This window comes from Balaenoptera ricei, chromosome 1 (assembly GCF_028023285.1).
Source record: "Balaenoptera ricei isolate mBalRic1 chromosome 1, mBalRic1.hap2, whole genome shotgun sequence".
NCBI lineage: Eukaryota > Metazoa > Chordata > Mammalia > Artiodactyla > Balaenopteridae > Balaenoptera > Balaenoptera ricei.
In genome coordinates, this window is record NC_082639.1 from 154,810,479 (window position 1) to 154,832,191 (window position 21,713).

Sequence of the window (21,713 nt, forward strand, 5' to 3'; positions counted from 1 at the left end):
TGGCCTACCTCACTGCAAAGAGATTATGTAAGGATAAAACTTGTTAAGCGCATTAAAAAGTAAGTGCTAACACTATTCATCATAAAGAATAGATGTGATGCTGGTATATCCCAGAGAATTATTCTAGGAAGTACATAACTGTAACATTCATTCATTCAGTTGTCAATCAGTCAGTCAACAAATAATTACTGAACACCTACCATGTGTTAAGCACCATTCTGCTACCATGGGTCCCCTGACTAAACACAATGAGAAGACAGGGGAAAATTACATAGAGAATTAGAAAAACAGTTCTTGCCCTGAAGGGCTTAGAATTAAGTTGTTGACATGCGGCATTAAAAAATTAATGTAATTTAAAAATGCCACAGTCTAGGGGAAAGTACCCGATTTACTAACCCTGCCACTGTCGGAACTAGGACAAGACACCATTTCTCTGGCCTTCAGCGTCCTCCTCTGTCAATGGCATGATTGGATTCAATTATCTCATTTCATTTCGTAAATGGTAACTAATAAAGCCAACAAGGAATACAATTCTAAATTTGAATGCCCAAGTAAAATCCCTCTCTGTGACCCCCAGGGGTCCAATGGAACAGGGGAGGGTACCTGGCATCAATCACTGAAGCTAGGTTTTCAGCTTCCATCCTCTGGAAGACATGTGGGAGCTGCACCAGGACATGACTGATGGAGCCTGTCATCGGGACGTTCCTCACAGCCACCTGCCAGGAGTCAGTGAGAACATTAGGAAGTGAGCTATCCCCATTGTTGACCAAATGTTATCCTCTCCTTCTGCCTCATGACCCAAACAATACACAATACTTCATGAAAATTCAGAGAAAGAAGGAGAGAACCCACCTGGCCTTGCACATTGACGCAGTACTTGTTGAACACAGAGTTGATCTGGGCATCCTGCAGGGCCCCAAACAGCAGCGTCTGACGATAGTACTTGGACCAATTATTGAGGCTCCACATGCGCACTCGAGAAAAGTCCACCCCATGTGAGTCCAAGGGCAGTAGGTTCATGTGGTTCATCAAATGCTTTGAGCAGAAATAATACTCCATTAATACTTATTGAACACTGACCTGTTAGGCATTGCTAACCTTTCTATAAGCCCATCATCTTATTTAACCCCATGAAGTACATACTATCATCTCCCAAATTACAACAAGAAAACTGAGGTTCAGATGGGTGAGTGACTTGCCCATAGTCAAGCAAACAAGAAGAAAAGCTCAAACTGGCCACCTCGTGGATCTTTCAAAAAGGATCAAGATGCTACCTATACAGAATATTTCTTTTAAAGGAAATTCTGAAATGCCACTCTGGTCACTCTATAAGCAACTCAGTTCCAGACTTGGACAAGAAGGGAAATGCCACGGAAAACAGAGCTGCTGTCCTTCCGTGACTTGGTTCCCAAAACGTTAGAAAATTCCCTGAGTGACTACATGTGCCTTTTGCTCAAAATAACGATGACTCAACCATCGACATGCCTTTTCTATTTTAATCATATTTTTACCTTGTAATGTATATTGAAGGGTCACAAGTACTATAAGGTTATTCCCTACTTTATAAATAAGTACTCCCCTTTATTTGTCCCGAACTTACTCCAAGTCCCGGGGTTGTAGAAAAGGTAAATTCTCACATGCCTTATAAAAATAAACCTACAGTTCTGTGATGAGGATTGTTCCAAAGCACAATCCTAAACCCCAAAACATTGCAGAGTATGTTGAGAGGGAGAAAAAAACTTACAGCACAAATTACAGTAAGGGGGCAAAAACATCTTACATTTCTCTGTAAAACATCACAAATTAAGAAATCATGAGCAATGTTTTTCCATCTCCACTGAAGACCAAACAAAAGAGAGCAAGCATAAATAGGAGGAACTATTTTAGATAAAAACATTCCTGGTGAGGAGGAATTTCAACCAACCAACCAACCACACTAAACTGGTCTATTACTAGAAGCAACTTTTAAGGGGAAGAAATCTTTTCTGGAGATTAGAAAATGTTGACAAGAATTTTTATCTTTCTGGATACTTTACTGACCAACTTGTGGGTAGAAGAGGGGACAACATTTCCCATTTTCAAACTGGAAAATGTGGAATATTTCCATTTCCAAGCTGAGTTTTAATCTGGACTTTAATAACCATTTCAGACTCAAACCACTGAGCTTCTTGTCTCTAAATGTGAATGACCAGCATTACCAAGACATGCTCCCAGTTCTGCATCAGGTAAATGTCAGCTTGATCAATGATGAGAAGCTCAATAGAAGACAGAAAGTCAAAATCTCTCTTCTTCTCTCCTTCTCCACCAATGATGGTCCTCAAGCCCAGAGGGGAGGCAATGAGGATGTCTGACGAATAGAAGGGGGCATAAAGTCGGATGCTTCTCTGCAGTATTGCCACTCCTATACACAAAACAGCCAAGCATACATCAGTTCATGAGTCACCACCAAGCCATCAGCTTCCACCCTCTCAAACTGCAGCCTCCCCTTGTACCTTCCACATCTTCCCCTTTGCATATAATTGTGCTCAAACTGCTTTAATTATTAAAATCATCATCATCCCTCCTTTGCATCTACGGTCCCTTGTAGCTCCCATCCTCTTCTTTTCCTTCACCGGCAAACCTTCCAGAAAATTGTCCCTACTTTAAAACCTCCCACTCACTCCTAAATGCACTGCAATCTGCCTCTGAGTCTCAGGACACCATTGAAATGACTCTTGCTAAGGTCACCAACAGCTCTCAGTTACCAATTCAATGGCACTTTAGTGTTTCTTGTCACGAATGCATAAGCACTCCCTCCTTGAAATGTTCTTTTCCTTACTGGTGGTTTCCACGACTTTAACACTTACTTCTCTTACTACTGACCTGGTCCTTATCTATTTTTCCATATTCAAAGAGCTCTTCTACAAATCCCTGGATTCACCCACAAGTTCTCTTTCACTCTACATAAAGCTTTGGATAAATATATTCACTAATTCTGGCTTTAACATTATCATCACAAAAATTTATATTTCCTGCCCACATCTCTTTCCTAAGCAACAAGTAGCAGTTTGTAAAGAGCCCAGATCATATGTGAAGGAGATTCACTTGCTAATCTTAAAGCATCTACCAGAGGGGCAGAAGTTGGCTGGGACTCTCTCTGGGAACAGAATGCTGGCAGATGCCATTTTTACCAATTCCCTCTACCTTGACGGCACTGGTGGGTGCCGTTTTTTGCACTCTCACTCTAAGTTGCTAACAGTGGTGGCGGGTGAGTACCCCCTACCCCACTGCCCTGCACTGCCTGTGTGCAGCACTGACAGACATGCACAACGAGCAGCCGCGCCTACCCCACCTCATGCCACGCGCAGGACACGACCGGAGGCCACAGTCGCATGCAGCCCACACAGGGGACACTCCTTGAGCACCAGGCTCAGGCAGATGGAGGTGGGACTGCATTTCTAGACTCCATGGGAGTGAAACAAACAGAGAGGGGGAGTTTATAAGACAACCAAGAACTAGGAAAAAGTTAAAAATACAGTTCACCTCCCACACAGGGCCACTCCTTCAAGACGGGGCAATAACTGTTTTGCATAATACACAGAAACAAACACGGAGAGTCAAGCAAAATGAGGAAGCAGAGGAACATGTTCCAAATGAAGGAACAAGATAAAACCCCAGAAAAAATATTTAATGAAACAGATGTAAGTGATTTATCTGATAAAGAATTCAAAGTCATAGTCATAAAGATGCTCACCAAACTTGGGAGATGAATGAACGAACACAGTGAGAAACTCAAGAAAGAGACAGAAAATAAAAGAAAGTTCTAAACAGAACTCACACAGCTGAAGAATATAATAATTGAACTGAAAAATATACTAGAGGGAATCAACAGCAGACTAGATGGTAGAAAAGAACAGATCAGTGACCTGGAAGACAAGGTAGTAGAAATCACCCCAACAAAACAGCAAAGAGAAAAAATATTTTTAAAATATGAGGACAGTTTAAGGGAACTGTGGGACAACATCAAGTGTACTATCATCAGTGTTAAGGGGTCACAGAAGAGAGAGAAAGGGGCACTAACATCCACATTATAGGGGTCCCAGAAGGAGGACAAAGAGAAAGAAAGGGGCAGAAAACTTATCTGAAGAAATAATGGATAAAAATGTCCCTAACCTGGTGAAGGAAACAGACATTCAGGTCCAGCAAGCACAAAGAGTCCCAAACAAAATGAACCCAAGGAGATTCATGCCAAGACACATTATAATTAAAATGTCAAAAGTCAAAGGTAAAGAGGGAATCTTAAGCAGCAAGAGAAAAACAACTAATTACAGACAAGGGAATCCCCATAAGAATATCAGCTGATTTTTCAGCAGAAACTTTGTGGTCCAGAAGGAAATGGCATGATGTTCAAATATGCTGAAAGGAAAAAACTTCCAACAAAGAAGGAAGGAAATAATAAAAGTCAGATGAGAAATACTGAATAAATGAAATGGAGACAAAAAAAAAAAAGATCAATGAAACTGAGAGCTGGTTCTGTGAAAAGATAAACAAAAATAACAAACCTTTAGCCAGACTCAATAAGAAAAAAGGAGAAGGGGCCCAAATAAAATCAGAAATGAAAGAAGTTATAACTGACACTACAGAAATACAAAGTATCATAAGAGACTACTACGAACAATTATACACCAACAAGTCAGATAACCTAGAAGAAATACATAAATTCCTAGAAACACACAATCTTCTAAAACTGAATTATGAAGGAACAGAAAATGTGAATAGATCAATTACTAGTAATGCGATTGAATCAGTAATCAAAAAACTCCCCAAAAACAAAAGACCAGGACCAGAGAGCTTCCCTGGTAAATTCTACAAAATATTTAAAGGAGATTTAATACCTATCCTTCTCAAACATATTCCAAAAACCTGAAGAGGCGGAAACACTTCCAAACTCATTTTATGAGGCCAGCATAACCTTGATACTGAAACCAGACAGAAACACCACAAAAAAAGAAATGTACAGGCTAATATGCCTGATAAACACAGATGCAAAAATCCTTGACAAATTATTAGCAAACTGAATCCAACAATACATTAAAAGGACCATACACTATAATCAAGTAGAATTTATTCCAGGGATGCAAGGATGGGTTGACAAAGCGGGTATAGAGGCAATGTATCTCAACATAACAAAGGCATATACGATAAACCCACAGCTAACATCATATTCAGTGGTGAAAAGCTGAAAGCATTTCCTCTAAAATCAGGAACAAGACACGGATGCACACTTCTGCCACTTTTATTCAGCATAGTATTGGAAATCCTAGCCACAGCAACTAGGCAAGAAAAAGAAATAAAAGATACCCAAATTGGAAAGGAGGAGTAAAACTGACTTTGCAGATGACATGATACTTTATGGAGAAAACCCTAAAGACTCCACCAAAAAACTGTCAGAACTAATAAATGAATTTAGTAATGTTGCAGGATACAAAATTAACAAAAATCTGTTGTGTTTATATACATTAATAATGAACTATTAGAAAGAGAAATTAAGAAAACAATCCATTTACAATAGCATCAAAAAGAATAAAATACCTAGAAAAAATCTAATCAAGAAGGTAAAAAACTTGTACTTGGAAAACTACAAGGTATTGATGAAAGAAATTAAAGATCACACAAACATGCAAAAATACACCATGCTCATAGATTGGAAGATTTAGTATTGTTAAAATGTCCATACTGGACACCAAGGAGGGAAAGTGGTGATGGGGGTGGTGGTGTGATGAATTGGGAGATTGGGATTGACATGTATAAACTAATATGTATTAAATGGTCAACTAATAAGAACCTGCTGTATAAAATGATAAATAAAATTCAAAAATTCAAAAAAAGGGCTTCCCTGGTGGCGCAATGGTTGAGAATCTGCCTCCCAATGCAGGGGACACGGGTTCGAGCCATGGTCTGGGAAGGTCCCACATGCCGTGGAGCAACTAGGCCTGTGAGCCACAATTACTGAGCCTGCACGTCCGGAGCCTGTGCTCCGCAACAAGAGAGGCCGCGAAAATGAGAGGCCCGTGCACCGCGATGAAGAGTGGCCCCCACTTGCCGCAACTAGAGAAGGCCCTCGCACAGAAACGAAGACCGAACACAGCCAAAAATAAATAAATAAATAAATTTTAAAAACACAAAAAATTCAAAAAAAAAATGTCCATACTACCCAAAGAAATCTACAGATTCAATGCAATCCTTATCAAAATACCCATGACATTTTTCATAAAACTAGAATAATCCTAAAATTTGTACAGAGCTGCAAAGGACCCTGAATAGCCAGACTGATTAGGAGAAAGAAGAACAAACCTAAAGGTATAACACTCCCTGATTTTAAACTACACTACAAGTCTACAGTAATCAAAATTGTATGATAATAGCACAAAAACAGACACAGATCAACAGAACAGAGAGCCCAGAAATAAATCCATATTTATATGGTCAATTAATCTATGACAAAGGAGGCAAGAATATACAATGCGGAAAAGACAGTCTCATCAACAAATGGTGCTGGGAAAACTAGACAGCTACATGCAAAAGAATGAAACTGGACCACTAGCTTACACCATCTACAAAAGTCAACTCAAAATGGATTAAAGACTTGAACATAAGACCTGAAAACCACAAAACTCCTAGAAGAAAACATAGGCAGTAACTTCCCTGACAACAGTCTTAGCAATATTTTTTTGGATCTGACTCCACAGGCAAGGGCAATGAAACCAAAAATAAACAAATGGGACTACATCAAACTAAAAAGCTTCTGCACAGCGATGGAAACCATCAATGAAACAAAAAGGCAATCTACTGAATGGGAGAGGATATTTGCAAATCTATTAAGGGGTTAATATCCAAAATATATAAAGAACTCATGTAACTCATTATCAAAAAACCCCAAACAATCCAATTAAAAATTAGCAGAGGACCTGAATAGACACTTTTCCAAAGAAATCGTACTGACAGCCAACAGTCAAATGTAGAGATGCTCAACCTCACTAATCATCAGGGAAATGCAAATCAAAATCACAATGAGAAATCAAAACTACAGTGAGGTACCATCTCACACTGGTCAGAATGGCCATCATTAAAAAGTCTACAGGACTTCCCTGGTGGCACAGTGGTTGAGAATCTGCCTGCCAATGCAGGGGACACGGGTTCGAGCCATGGTCTGGGAAGATCCCACATGCCACGGAGCAACTAGGCCCATGAGCCACAATTACTGAGCCTGCGCGTCTGGACCCTGTGCTCCGCAACAAGAGAGGCCGCGATAATGAGAGGCCCACGCACCGCGATGAAGAGTGGCCCCCACTTGCCGCAACTAGAGAAAGCCCTCGCACAGAAACTAAGACCCAACACAGCCATAAATAAATAAATAAATAAATAAATAAAATTAAAAAAAAAAAGTCTACAAATAACAAATGCTGGAGAGGGTGTGGAGAGAAGGGAACCCTCCTATACTGTTGGTGGGAATGTAAGTTGGTGCAGTCACTATGGAAAACAGTATGGAGGTTCCTCGGAAAACTAAAAATAGAATTACCATATGATCCAGCAATCCCACGCCTGGGCATATATCTGAACAAAACTATAATTCAAAAAGATACATGCACTCCTATGTTCATAGCAGCACTATTCACAATAGCCAAGACGTGGAAACAACCTAAATGTCCACTGACAGATGAATGGATAAAGATGTGATACATATATACAATGGAATACTACTCAGCCATAAAAAAGAACAAAATAATGCCATTTGGCAGCAACATGGATGCAACTACAGATTATCATACTAAGAGGAGTCAGTCAGAAAGAGAAAGACAAATACCATATGATATCACTTGTATATGAAATCTAAAATATGGCACAAATGAACCTATCTACAAAACAGAAACAGACTCACAGACCTCTGGTTGCCAAGGTCGGGGGTGGGGAGAGGGATGGACTGGGAGTTTGGGGTTAGTTGATGCAAACTATTACATTTAGAATAGATAAACAACAAGGCCCTACTGTATAGCACAGGGAACTATATCCAATCCCCTAGGATATGCCATAATGCAAAAGAGTATAAAAAAGGGTATATATGTGTATAACTGAGTCACTGCTGTACAGCAGAAATTAGCACAACACTGTAATTCAACTATACCTACTCCAATTTAAAAAAAAAAGAAGAATAATGTATCAGGTGGCTAGTAAGTGCTGTGATCAAAATGAAATAATATAAAATGATAGGCTGTGATTTTGGAGTTATAAATTCTTACAGCCACCATGTATTACGAGTTGCTATTAACCAAAGCATAGAGAGAAAAAAAAACACAATGAGATATCACCTCAAACCTGTCAGAATAGGTCTTATCAAAAAGACAAGAAATAACAAATGCTGGCAAAGATGTGGAGAAAAGGGAACCCTTGTGCATTGCTAGTGGAAATGTAAATTGGTGCAGCCACTGTGGAAAACAGTATGGATGTTCTTCAAAAATTAAAAATAGAACCACCATACAATTGAGCAATTCAACTTCTGGGTGTTTATCCAAAGAAAAAAAAACACTAATTCAAAAAGATATATGCGGGGCTGACCTGGTGGTGCAGTGGTTGAGAGTCTGCCTGCCAATGCAGGGGACACGGGTTCGAGCCCTGGTCTGGGAGGAGCCCACATGCCGTGGAGCAACTAGGCCCGTGAGCCACAATTACTGAGCCTGCACGTCTGGAGCCTGTGCTCCGCAACAAGAGAGGCCGCGATAATGAGAGGCCCGCGCACCGCGATGAAGAGTGGCCCCCGCTTGCCGCAACTAGAGAAAGCCCTCGCACAGAAACGAAGACCCAACACAGCCATAAATAAATAAATAAATAAATAAACAAACCCAAAAGTTAAAAACAAAAAAAAAACTCCCCCTCCAAAAAAAATAAATAAAGATATATGCACTCCTACGTTCACTGCAACATTTATAATAGCCAAGATATGGAATATGGAAGCAGCCTAAGTGTCCATAGATGATGAATGGATAAAGATGTGGTGTGTATACACACACACACACACACACACACAATGGAATATTACTCAGCCATAAATGAATGAAATCTTGCCATCTGCGACAACAAGGATGGACCTTGTTGAGGGTATCACAGTAAGTGAAATAAGTCAGACAAAGACAAATATCAATAGCATGTGATTTCACTTAGATGTGGAATCTAAAAAACAAAACAAACAAAAAACCAGACTGATAGATACAGAGAACAGACTGGTGGTTGCCAGAAGGGAGGGTGGGGTTGGAGGGTGGGCAAAATGGATGGGGGAGATCAGGAGGTATAAAACTTCCAGTTATAAAGTGAACAGGTCACAGGGATCCAATGTATGCCGTGGGGAATATAGTCAATAATATTGCATTAACTTTGTATGGTGACAAATGGTAACTATACTTATTGTTGTGGTTAAGTTTGTAAGGTATACAGACATTGAATCACTATGTTGTACACCTGAAACTAATACGTCAATTATATATCAATTAAACAAAAGACTGATTTATCAGCTGCTTTTTGGCCACCTGCATATGTTTAAAACTAACCATAAGCTCTCATCCCCTTGCACTGCACACTCCAGCCATGCTAAAGCCTCTGAATCTTAGGTCATGCCAGTTTATTCACCCTGATGCCTCCACACATGCAGTTTCCTGTCTGAAACTTTTTCTTCCACTCTCATCACCCCACTTTGTACCTGGCTAAATCCTACTCAGGTTTCAACTTAGTACGGATGGTACCTCCAACAGAAGGCCTTCCCTAACAGTCCTGTGCCCATTTTGAGCAAGGATATTTGCTTTAAATACTTTAAATAGAACACCCACTATCCTCTAACCATAACACATCTCATCCCATACTGTCTGGTTTGTCTTAAGGCTGGACTTCCTTAACAGTAACTTTTAATTCCGTATCTCCAGCTTCTTAACAGTGCCTGGCACATAGCAGATTCTTAATAATTGGTAAATGGGCATATGTGACTAATAAATATTTTCCAGGAACTTTTTCAATGTACAACCAACCAAGTACATGGGAGCTGAATGAGAGACAAGCAAAAATGTGCAAAGCTGGGTGGGAGTCAGTAAGTCCAGAGTGGAGATAATTCAGGTGTGGGCACTCCACATGGCAGCCAAGAGGGAAGTCCATTACGTACAGATGCTCTAGTTTATTCATCTTCCCCAGACTGACCCACCCAGCCCCATCACCTCCAACTCCCCCAAGAACCCCTGTAGCATTGACTGTGAGCTACCAGCTATAGGCATGCTGAGACATTTGTTATAAACATGCATGTGCCTTTCATACATGCCTTCACAGACACTCCATGCCATTAGTCAAGTATGCACCCCATTAGTCAAGGCAAGACTCTCCCCTGGCAGACAAGACATCTCAAATGCATCCTGGTTCTGCTAGGAGGCTGAGTCAGTGATCCTCTGAAAGAATGCCTAATTCCAGGCTTCTAGCTTCCAGCTATGTGCACCTCACACCTCAGGTCCCTCAGGGTCTCAGTTTTGACAAGGAGGAATTACCAGTCCTGAAGTGGTCATCGATGTTGCCGACAAATACAGCTTCATAATCCTCAGGCCTCTTCAGGTTGGGTGGTCTCTCCTCGGGATCTGAGCCATACTCTCCATTAAACCTCTTTTTGTTGCTTACAATTATTTTCTTCTTGCTGTCGCCCTCAAGAAGACTGATGAAGAGCTGTACCACCCGCAAAGCCGCTTCCCGGAATGGCACCACTATCAGCACCTGCGGAGGGAGTGATGGGCAGCCTTGGCGGGGCAAGCGGAAGGAAGGACCACTCGAGGTGAGCCTGCTGAGGACCTCAGGAGCCCTCTGTTCCGCAGCCCCTGGCCAAGCACCACATCCATGTCACCCCCTTTACACAGGACCTGGCTCCGTACTGAAGGCTGAGCATCTTTCCGACCCACAGCACCATGTCCTATGGACTTCAATCTCATGGCTCCTTGGGGGGCAATTCTTAAGCAGAACGTAGAAATACCTTTTGAGGTAAGCCAATGCCGTTAACAGAGGTGTCCATTAGCAAAAACCCAAGGGCACAAACACACAAAGCTCTTTGAGGACAAGAAATGTTACTCATTTCTGTCTCCCACAGAACTTAGTTCAGTATTTTGATCCATAAGACCCAAGGAATATGCTGAACAAATGAATTAGATGTATTAAGTAGAGAATAAAGCTAGTAAGGAAAGGACTAAAGCATCATTACTTTTCTAGTACACTTCCTAGTACATTTTTCAGAAATGATGGTAAAGGATTTCTGAAATAAGATCATATTTCAATGGGAAATATAGGATTCAGTTTTCCAAACATTTCCAAAAGTGCTTAATGTTAACTGTTGAGGAAAAAAACCAGAAGATGCTTAACAAATGATTAACTTCTAACTACCCTCGTGTAAACAATACAATCAATGGATATAACCCCAGTCAGATCAGGCAATTCATCAAATTCTGAATGTGATTCATGGGTAATCTACCTCATATTCTATTTTGCAATTCTAAATGGAAACAGATAATCTTATTATCCTGATGTTCAAGATTCTGAGGTAGTTTCCCAGAAAGGCAACCAGCACAGCCAGAGGGGTGTAGTGATTCAGTTTGGTACAGTGCAGGGATGATGGATCAGTTTTGAAGAGGGCCAAGTTACTGTCTCGGCTGTCACACTAAGTAAGTGTCTAGGCTTTGGTTTCTCCAGCTATCAAACAAGAGGGTTGGACTAAGAAATCTTTAAGAGCCATATCAGTATTAAAATCCTAAAATCTTATTAAGCTCAATGAGAAGAATCTAAGAAGATGAGGCTTCTTCAATATAGACATAGAGGCTAAGGGGTAAGGGGGTATGGGAGGCACAGTATGTAGCTCCAGGACATCATGAAAAATGTAGACAGAATTAAAAGATGTAAGCCCCCAATCCACTGGAGCTTAGGCTTATGAGCCCACATAAATGTAATCACCACTTTAAGCAGCAATAATGATACAATGCAAAAATAGGGATTTTGTTTTCCAAGGTTTACTTATTTATGTGGCTTAGTGAAGAGAATCCTTGGCTCTAGTCCTGTCTCTGCTATTTTTTCCCTGGTTCTCTTTAGCAAGGTCCTCTATGAATCTGGGTCTCTGTCCACAGGTGAAATATGTAGCGATTGAATAAAAGGCTCCTTAAGGTCCCATCCAGCTCTGACAGTCACAAATTAGAGATTTATAGTGGAGTGTTACTTATGTAGGATCAGGGTTTATCTTTAAGGAGAGAATTATCATGGAGGTACCTCCTACTCAAGTTTCCAGTTAGATCTGCTGTTAGAGACAGTCCACTGAGCTGTCTGCAGCACTGCTCTGACATTACCTGGCCCATCTAATGTGCTCATTCTTAGACTCATTCATTACTCCAATCATTAAAACATCTGAGAACCTGCTAAGTGCCAGGACCTATATGTTAGTGCCTTACAGCCTCCTTGAGGGCAAAGTTCTGCTGCTGCCACTCACCTTGGGCCTTGTTAGCCCTTGGTCCCTGAAGTCATCATCATCACCCACCCCAAGTTTCCGGCTTCGGCATCTGCTGTTGTTGGCAAGCACCTGGGCATTGGCTTTGAGGACATGATTTATCACATGCAGGCAGTACACGTGGCGGATCTCTTCCCCATTCTTCAGGGCAGTCCTTTCTGGGTAGAACAGGTCCCGGTAAGAATTCATAATTAAGAAGAGCTCTTTCTGGAGAGGTGTGAAGGGGCTACTTGATTTTGGGGGACCAGAGAGGAACTGACTGTTGGTCTTGATCCAGGTGGATTCCAGAGGCTTCTGGAGATGAAGTGACTTTAAGTCAATGTCCTTTGGGGGTTTAAAGGTTTCCAACTGTTGAAATCTGGATGAAAAGACAAGCTGGCCCAGGATGGGCCACTGTGGGAGAAATGATCAAGAACTAGGTTAGAAATGAATTACAGTACCTTACATTCATATAGTGCTTTATAATTTACCAAGGCCTTTCACAGCTTACAGATACTCTCACTTTATCCTCACAACAACCTGACAAGGTAAACACTATAATGTTTTTCTTGCAATTTAGGAAATGCTGAGATTCAGAGGTTATAGGATTCAGACAAACAGGGGAGAACAGAGCTAAGGGTTAGAGACCAAGGTTTCTGACTTTAGAAACCTTGTGAGCTCTTCACTAGATCAGTGGGTCACAAACTGTCCTGTGGACCACACTGTAGGAAGTCAAAATTTACTCTAGACCAAAAAAAGGGGGCCCGACAGTCAAATAACTTCGGTAAACACCACAAAACCTAATCCCCCTCAGGGAGAGTCACATGCAGATTAGACACTAAAGGTTCTGCTGAGTCCTGTAACAAGAACTCTGTTCCACTTCGGTTGACCCAGAGTTTTCCAAATTTACTTGGGCATGGAACAAGGTTTTTGTTGTTGTTTTGGATTTTTTGGTTTTTTTGGAGACATATATTAGAATCGTAAAAGATAGTATTTTGTGGAATACCAGTTTGGGAATTTTTGCACTGTAACAAAACTGTTGATCTTAGCAATAAAGAAAGGATGACCTCTGCAATAAAAAAGAATTAACTATTGATATATGCCAACAACTGGGATGAATCTCCAGGGAATTATGCTGCGTGAAAAAAGCCAACCTGTATGATTTTATTTATATAATGCTTTTGAAATAACAAAATTATAGAAATAGAGAACAGATTAGTGGTTACCAAGGGTTAGGAATCGGGGAAGGGAGGTGGGTGTGGTTGTAAAATGGCACCAGGGAAGAGGAGGGATCTTTATGGTGCTGGAAATGCTCTGTATGTTGACTGTGGTGGTGGCCAGGGCAACCTACACGTGATAAAACAGTACAGAACTAAATAACACAAATGAGCGGGAGCAAAACTGAGGAAATCTGAACAAGATAGGCAGATTGTATCAATGGAAATTTCCTACTTGTGATATTGTACTATAGTTTTGTAAGATGTTATCATTGGGGAAACTGGGCAAAGGGCACATGGGATATCTTTGTATTATTTCTTACAACTGCATCTATAGTTATTATTATCTCAATAAAAATTTCAATGAAACAAGGATGACCAATTCTTATGAATAGCATCAGTGGTGAATAAAAAATCACCGAAAGAAGAAGCAAAAACTGCTCCATACTGAATAATTTAGGTATGAACCTATCTCAGATATTTCAAACAAATGAACAGCAGTAGCTACTGTTTGACTGAACACTTTCTACATATCTTCCAGTAAACTAAATTACTTTATTTTGATGCAGGCATTACTGTCCCCCTCTAACAGATGAGAATAGTGAAGATTAAAAAGGTAGATTAACTTGCCTTAGGTCATGAGATAGCCCCTTGCAGATGTTGGTCTAAACCCTGGTGGTATCTGTCTCCAAAGCATTATTATCTTATTTGTCCCCACCTTCCAGCTTCCCAGTGCCTTTTCTAGCTATGCCTGTGCCTTACTGGGCTCTTCCAGCCTTCCTCGGTTTTGCTCCCTATCAAGCCATCTGCCACAGGTGTGTATCATACATTCAGGGAAACCACTAAAACCCAAGACCACTGCTTTTCTCCATTTGTGACTGTGATGATGGAACAATGCTTACTTTTAGCTGGTGGGTAGTTTTGGGATTTGTGGCAACAGCCTGGATTTCTTTTTCTTTCAGTTCTTTGTTTACATGTTGTGCAAATGGATCTAATTCAGAAATAAAGAATATTAGAACACTTAGAGCAAATGACAGGGATTTTTCAGTTTTCCCCTGTGAATGACATTCTGTTCTTCATGATGTTAACTCATCTTTTTTCCCATCAACGTTCCCCATCATTTGTCCCACTCCAGAACTTAAAAGTTTCTGACAGGGTCATCTCCCTAAAGCATTTCTTTAATCACATTATTCCCCAGCTCAAAAACCTTTGAAGAAACTTCTCGGTCTGAAATTCAACATACACCTCTAACCTACCTCTCTAATGTAATTTTTGAATTACATGACTCTCAAATTCTTCTGCCACTGTGGCTTTCCTTCCTTTAACTGAAAATTCTATCCTCTCCTTCACCGCATTTCTATATATCCAAATAGTATCAGTTGAATGTTACCCCCTGACTCACAATAAGTAACTACTTCCCAGGAGCCTACTGTCTCAGGCACAGTTCTGGCTCCACTAAGAAGGCATCTCTGGTCCCCTATAGACAGTCATCACTTTCTCTCAAGTGCCCCACCCTGCCCTCAGTTATCCACACCAACACATATATGTGCATGTCCTACCTCACCTAACTAGACTGCAAGATCCCTGAGGGTAGGTTCCATGTCTGATTTAACCTGCATTGGAAGACAAATATAAATGCTCAACACTCAGCTGAGGTGAACAAATGATCAAAATGGTAGGGTGATTGCTCAGGGTCAGTGCTCTGCGCTGGCCACCCAATCTTCTCTTCCAGTCCCACTCATTTAAGAAGCAAAGTTAAATTACCCATTCAAGGACCCAGGTAGTAAAACTTCAAATGCAATGCACCTTATATTAAGACCTAAGATAAAGGTGAACAATAGGAAATAAGAATTCTAGGTGATAATATATCAGTACAGACCAAACAACCAGAGAAACTTTAGGATAGTCAAGCCTCCTAATGTTTCCTCCAGGGTTTTTTTTTTAAGTTCTTTTGAGTTCAGAATGGGGTTTGTGCCCAAATTCTACCTGCTACTTCTTCCTCTTGTCTAGAATAGCTAACAGAACCAAATGAGGATTAAAATTTCAACTTCAATGGCACACCTGGTTGAAGAATGGCACTGGGACCAAAAAAGGCAGTCAGGACACAGAATGAGACCAACCTGACTTACCCACCCAGGCACAGGCTAAGACACAGGACCTGAGAGACAGCAGAGCCCTGCCTCAGCCTACTACAGGCTTGTCTAAGTGACAGTCACGAGGACAGAGGCATGGCCCAGAGTGTTCTGTATCTTGACTTTGGTGGTGACAATATAGATATACACATTTGTCAAAACTTATCGAATTACATACTTAAAAATGGGTACACCTTGTTGAATGTAATTAATACCTCAATAAAGTTGATTTTAAAGTTAAATTAAAAAGTTGCCTATGGTGACTTCCCCGGTGGCACAGTGGTTAAGAATCCGCCTGCCAATGCAGGGGACACGGGTTTGAGCCCTAGTCTGGGAAGATCCCACATGCCACGGAGCAACTAAGCCCGTGCGCCACAACTACAGAGTCTGCGCTCTAGAGCCTGCGAGCCACAACTACTGAGCCCACGTGTCACAACTGCTGAAGCCCGCGTGCCTAGAGCCTGTGCTCCACCACAAGAGAAGCCACCGCAGTGAGAAGCCCGCGCACTGCCACAAAGACCCAATGCAGCCAAAAATAAAGAGAGAAACTGGGGAGACAGGGTGGAGCTTTCTGGCTTCTCAGGTGCTTCCTGGTAATAAGGACCAATCAGATTAGCCACTGCCAGGTCTCACAAATCTGGAAAATTACTGCTCCAATAAGGAAGAGCAAGTGAAGGATAGAGAGAAAAATGCAAAGTACTTTTCTCCTCTTTCTCTCCCTTCCCTGCTTGGGGAAAAAAATCAGAAGTCTTCCCCTGACCCCAGCTGTGGATCGTGAGCTTTGGGGAACTGGCCTTCCCTGCTATCATTCTTCAACTGTTTGTTCTCCTGAACAGCCGCGCCCACTCCCAACACTGACTAACCCTGAAAAACACAAAAGATCTTGGAGAAGCATTTCTTTCCAGCTCTACATCTAGCTGCTAAACTATCTGTTTCTACTGCTGCTCATTCCAATAACAGGAGATTTAACAAGTATTAGACCACAACCGTCCATACTAAGCACCAGCTAAATTCAAACAACATGCGCTGTGCTCTGACCCTGTGACGCTTTCAGAGAACAGTTGCCTCCTCCTTCCTCTTCGAGAAAGTTGGTTTCTAGGCTGAAGAGTGACTCATGTTTTGCATCTGTAAACTCCTCTGGGGATTCCTCTGATGTGCCAGGTGGCCCGTGCCCATCTTCTCCCTTAGGGTCAGCAGGTAAGGCCGCATCTGAAGTTTTGATAAACATTTTGTGAAATTATTTACGACACATAAATATAATTACACTTCTGTTGACAAATGAAATCTAATTCCTTAGACTATCATTTACTTTTAAGCAAATTCAGGTAGAAGACATAAGTTTCAAAATTGAGCTTGACTGCTGAGCCGGTACATGTAAAGATGTTCAAAGCAGCATTGATTATAACAAATAACTAGAAAAAATGATTTCGTCATTTCTATCGATGGGGTACTAATTAAATTACCACATATTATTTACAATGGAATACTATGTGATTAAGCTTATGTGAACCCACAGTTACACACGTTATATTATTAAAGAAAAAAAGTAAGTTACAGAAATGTATGAGACCATTATGCACATACACACAAATATATGTATATACTTGTATTCACTCATATATCCATAAAAAAGTAGTCTGGAAGGTTCTATAAAATGCTAAAGGTGTTCACCTCAGGGTGGAGGAGATATACGTTAATTATATTACCCTCTTAAATTTTTACAGTAAATATATATTACTTTTATAATTAAAAAAACCAAACTTTTCATTTTTAAAAGCCCAAAACATGAAAGAAAACTGGAAAACCAACAAAATTAAACAAAAACATCCCTAAGTCTGAGGCAATGATTTTTTTATCCCAGTACAAGTGATGAATTAAAATACTAAGAATGATGTATGACACCTTAAAGTATAGAAAAAAATACAGTAAGGGAAATAGGCATTAAGATAATAGGATAAAAAAAGTTACCCAGATATATTCAGACAATGGACTACTATTCCAGTAATAAAAAGAAATGAATTACTAATATGAACTACACGGATGAGTCACAAAAACATGAGGAGCCAAAGAAGCCACACAAAAAAGGGTACTTATTGTATGCTTCCGCTCATATGAGTTTCTAGAATAGGAAAAACTAATACATAGTGAAAGAAAACATGTCAGTGGTTGCCTGATGCCTGATGCCAAGCCTGGGAAACTGACTGTAAAAGGACAAGAAGAAACTTTTTTGTAGGTATTGGAAGCGTTCGGTATCTTGACTTTGGCGGTGACAATATAGATAGACACATCTGTCAAAACTTATCGAATTACATACTTAAAATGGGTACACCTTGTTGAATGTAATTCATACCTCAGTAAAGTTGATTTTAAAGTTAAATTAAAAAGTCACCTATGGGGACTTCCCTGGTGGCACAGTGGTTAAGAATTCGCCTGCCAATGCAGGGGACACGGGTTCGAGCCCTGGGCTGGGAAGATCCCACATGCCATGGAGCAACTAAGCCCATGCGCCACAACTACTGAGCCCGCGTGCCACAACTACTGAAGCCCACGTGCCTAGAGCCCATGCTCCACAACAAGAGAAGCCACCACAGTGAGAAGCCGGTGCACTGCAACAAAGACACAATGCAGCCAAAAAGAAATAAATTAATAAATTTAAAAAAAAAAAAAGTCACCTAGATGTCTGAGTGAGACAGAGTTCCTTTAAACTTTCAATCCTAGCTCTTCTCTGAAACCTTCCCTCATTTACCCTGGCAGCATGTGACCACTTTGCATCTCTTTAACACCTTATATTTATCAGTTCCATGCAAATTTGATGCTTGAAAAGTTCTGTATATTTTATGTCTATCTTCCATTAAACTTGGTTCCTCTAAGGGAGGAACAATAATCTCTTTCATAAATTGAGACCATTACAAAAACAGAATTATGTTCCCTTTCCTCTCATTCAGGGGAATTTTAACTAGGATTGATGAAATTCTGGAAATCATAAGCAAAAATGTCATTTCTGCATTTTTATGGCCAGAGGGTCCTGTGTTTTCATCAGATTCTTGAAGATATCACAGAGCCCAACAAGGTTAAGAATCTCTGCTTTGAATCCATGTGCTTTCACCCAGCTCATACAGTACAAGGCACCATGCCCCTGGGGCAATCTGTCTGTGGTCCCTGCAAAGATGATAAACCCACATCAAAGACACTTACTCTTCTGCATGTCAGTAGACTCTACTGCCGTCTCTTCCTCCACACTGATGTCACTATCGCCATCTTCAAGATTCATTTCTGTCTCATCTATAACACTGTCTTCTTCCTCTTCCTCCTCCTCATCTTCCTTGGAAACATCCTTTAATGTGGCAAGTAGTCTGTTGTAACCAGAAACTTGTTCTGGTTCACTCTCTGCTTCACTTTCAGAACTTGAAGTATCTAAACTCTCTGACTAAAAGGAAAATGGGGATTTTAAAAACAAAAATTATATTGCTCTTGTTGCTACCCCACGACTATCATCAGGCCCACAGTGGAACCAAGTTCAGACTTTTCTAAATAAAAACTAGCTTTTCTGCAAATATGCAATCCTATCTCTTCAACCAAACCTAGCAACAAATTTGTTTAAAACAGCTAATCTAGCTATGATTCTAGAAGCTCTTCCTCTTCTTTGAACTGCTAATGTTCCACATGGGAAGACAGCGGATTAAAAACATGGAGCTTTAGGTTATAAGGTGATCTAACCTATGCGTCAGACATTTGGCACCTTTAAAGGAGCAACAGGAAAACTTACAACAAAAAAGTGTAGTTTATTTTTGAGTCTGTGGTAATGAAATAAGACCTTTGATGATTTTGCACTCTATTTTATGTTAAGCAAACAAGACATTCCCTCTTAGGATTCACCAAGAGCCCTCTGGTAAGCCTCCTTAACAGGTTCTAACAGCCTAACCTCTCAGGATAGTTTCATACTCTGTACTATATTAGTTATCACAATGGCATTTTAACAGACATTTGCACTTAAAACTAAGCAATATTACTAAAATATAGCTTACATCTAAAATCAAAAAGAGTGGAAATGTAGCCAAACTTTATTACTATATATAATATTAAAAGTAACAGCCCAGAATCAACTATCATAAAGAAGGTATAAAGCATTACCAGTTGACAAGTCTGTGGTTTTGCTTCCTTTCTGGAAACCCTGAGAAGAAACAGGTAATGTTAAACTTTAACTACTAGTATGTAGCAATTAGGAAAAGTCTAATGATACAACTTTAAATGAACATGGCAGACTATACCGTTATAAATACATTATATCTATTGTCAAGTAAAAACTCCATATGCATTTGGACAGGTTTTGTAAGAATATGCCAAATAGATAATAACAGACAAATGAAAAAGTCTAACAAGACCACATGACAAATACTACAGTCACACAGTAACTGGCTCTCATCCAAAAGATGGGAAATTTTGGCAAATAAAAGCCCTCGGGGTTCGCCTTTTCTAGCAAATTTCTTAAGTAGACTATCCCTCTAACTGTTGATAAAGCAGCCCGAAGTGGTGGGATGAGCGCTAAGATCATAACTGAGAGTCTGGACACTTAGAGAGGAACCCACAACTACCCAAACATTAGTTTCCTCATTGTCATTGAATAGATCGGTGATGTCGAGGGTCCCAAGCAATTCTTTTTTTTTTTTTAACTTATTTATTTATTTTTGGCTGCTATGGGTCTTCGTTGCTGCGCCCGGGCTTTCTCTAGTTGCGGCGAGCGGGGGTTACTCTTTGTTGCGGTGCGCGGGCTTCTCATTGCGGTGGCTTCTCTTGTTGCGGAGCAGGGGCTCTAGGCTCGCGGGCATCAGTAGTTGCAGCACGCTGGCTCAGTAGCTGTGGCTCGCGGGCTCTAGAGTGCAGGCTCAATAGTTGTGGCGCACAGGCTTAGCTGCTCCGCGGCATGTGGGATCTTCCCGGACCAGGGCTCGAACCCCTGTCCCCTGAGTTGGCAGCCGGATTCTTAACCACTGCGCCACCAGGAAAGCCCCCAAGCAATTCTTTAAAAACATATAAAACGAAAACAAGCTTATAAAATCTTTGCCCAGTCGCCACACAGGAGGCGTGCCGTCTAGCATAAAGCTACCGGCTCAACAAAAGGTAGAAAGACCGGTGAAGAACCCCATCTCAGGAGGGAAGCCGCCAGGATCCCTGGGCGAGCTAGGCCGGCGCCGGGGCAGCGTGGGACGCGGCGGGAGCTGCCCTGTCACTATCCCCGGGGCACCGGCGGACCAAACGCGGGGACATGCGGGCTCCCACCGGGAAAGGGTGCCGGCAGCGCCGGTCCCAGCCTTGCCTCTCCGTACCTGTCATAGAAGGGATGCTCCTCGCCGAAATCCCTTAGATGCTTCTTCTGCTTTTTAGTTAGGGAGTTGAGCAGCTGGCTCTGGCTCCGACTCCTGCGTTTGCCCATGAGGAAGACGTCAAGTCAACCAACCTCCAAGAATCGCGCTTTTCACCTGGAAGTAATCTCGTCAACTCACTCACGCGGGATTGCCGACGGCGCTTTACGGCGGAAGCAGGGTGCCATAAAGCAGACCCGCTTTACGTCGCGCTTGTACGACAGGCGTTAGAACTTCCTGTTTCCCATTCCGCCCCCTAGCGAGGCTCTTTGGAAGCACATGCACGCGTGGGCAGCTTTTCTCTGAGCCCTGTAAGGAAGGCAGGCCGGCAGGCTTCGGGCTTCCCCAGGTGGGTAAATGGGTGGGCAAATGGGTGGGCGTACTTTGTGCGTCTGTTTTGGTTGTGAGAATCAGCCTGCATAAACATGTAGTAACCGAGATGGTTGAATGCAGTGCCTTTATATTATGCCATAATATAAATACCAAC

At 41.3% G+C, this 21,713-nt stretch overlaps 1 protein-coding gene across 1 annotated transcript in view; it reads right to left on the reverse strand.

Moving 5' to 3' along the window:
- The window catches only part of UTP25 (UTP25 small subunit processome component), a 29,406-nt gene extending 8,026 nt beyond the window's left edge, over positions 1 to 21,380 (reverse strand). The window contains exons 1-10 of the mRNA XM_059904407.1: positions 21,191 to 21,380; positions 19,998 to 20,037; positions 19,062 to 19,293; positions 16,905 to 17,075; positions 14,637 to 14,725; positions 12,521 to 12,931; positions 10,554 to 10,773; positions 2,199 to 2,401; positions 853 to 1,035; positions 604 to 716 (exon numbers count right to left, since the gene is read on the reverse strand). Coding sequence (XP_059760390.1) covers positions 604 to 716; positions 853 to 1,035; positions 2,199 to 2,401; positions 10,554 to 10,773; positions 12,521 to 12,931; positions 14,637 to 14,725; positions 16,905 to 17,075; positions 19,062 to 19,293; positions 19,998 to 20,037; positions 21,191 to 21,297 — 1,769 coding nt within the window. The 5' untranslated portion in view covers positions 21,298 to 21,380. The remainder of the gene's footprint in view (positions 1 to 603; positions 717 to 852; positions 1,036 to 2,198; positions 2,402 to 10,553; positions 10,774 to 12,520; positions 12,932 to 14,636; positions 14,726 to 16,904; positions 17,076 to 19,061; positions 19,294 to 19,997; positions 20,038 to 21,190) is intronic.
- Positions 21,381 to 21,713: the final 333 nt, after the last annotated feature.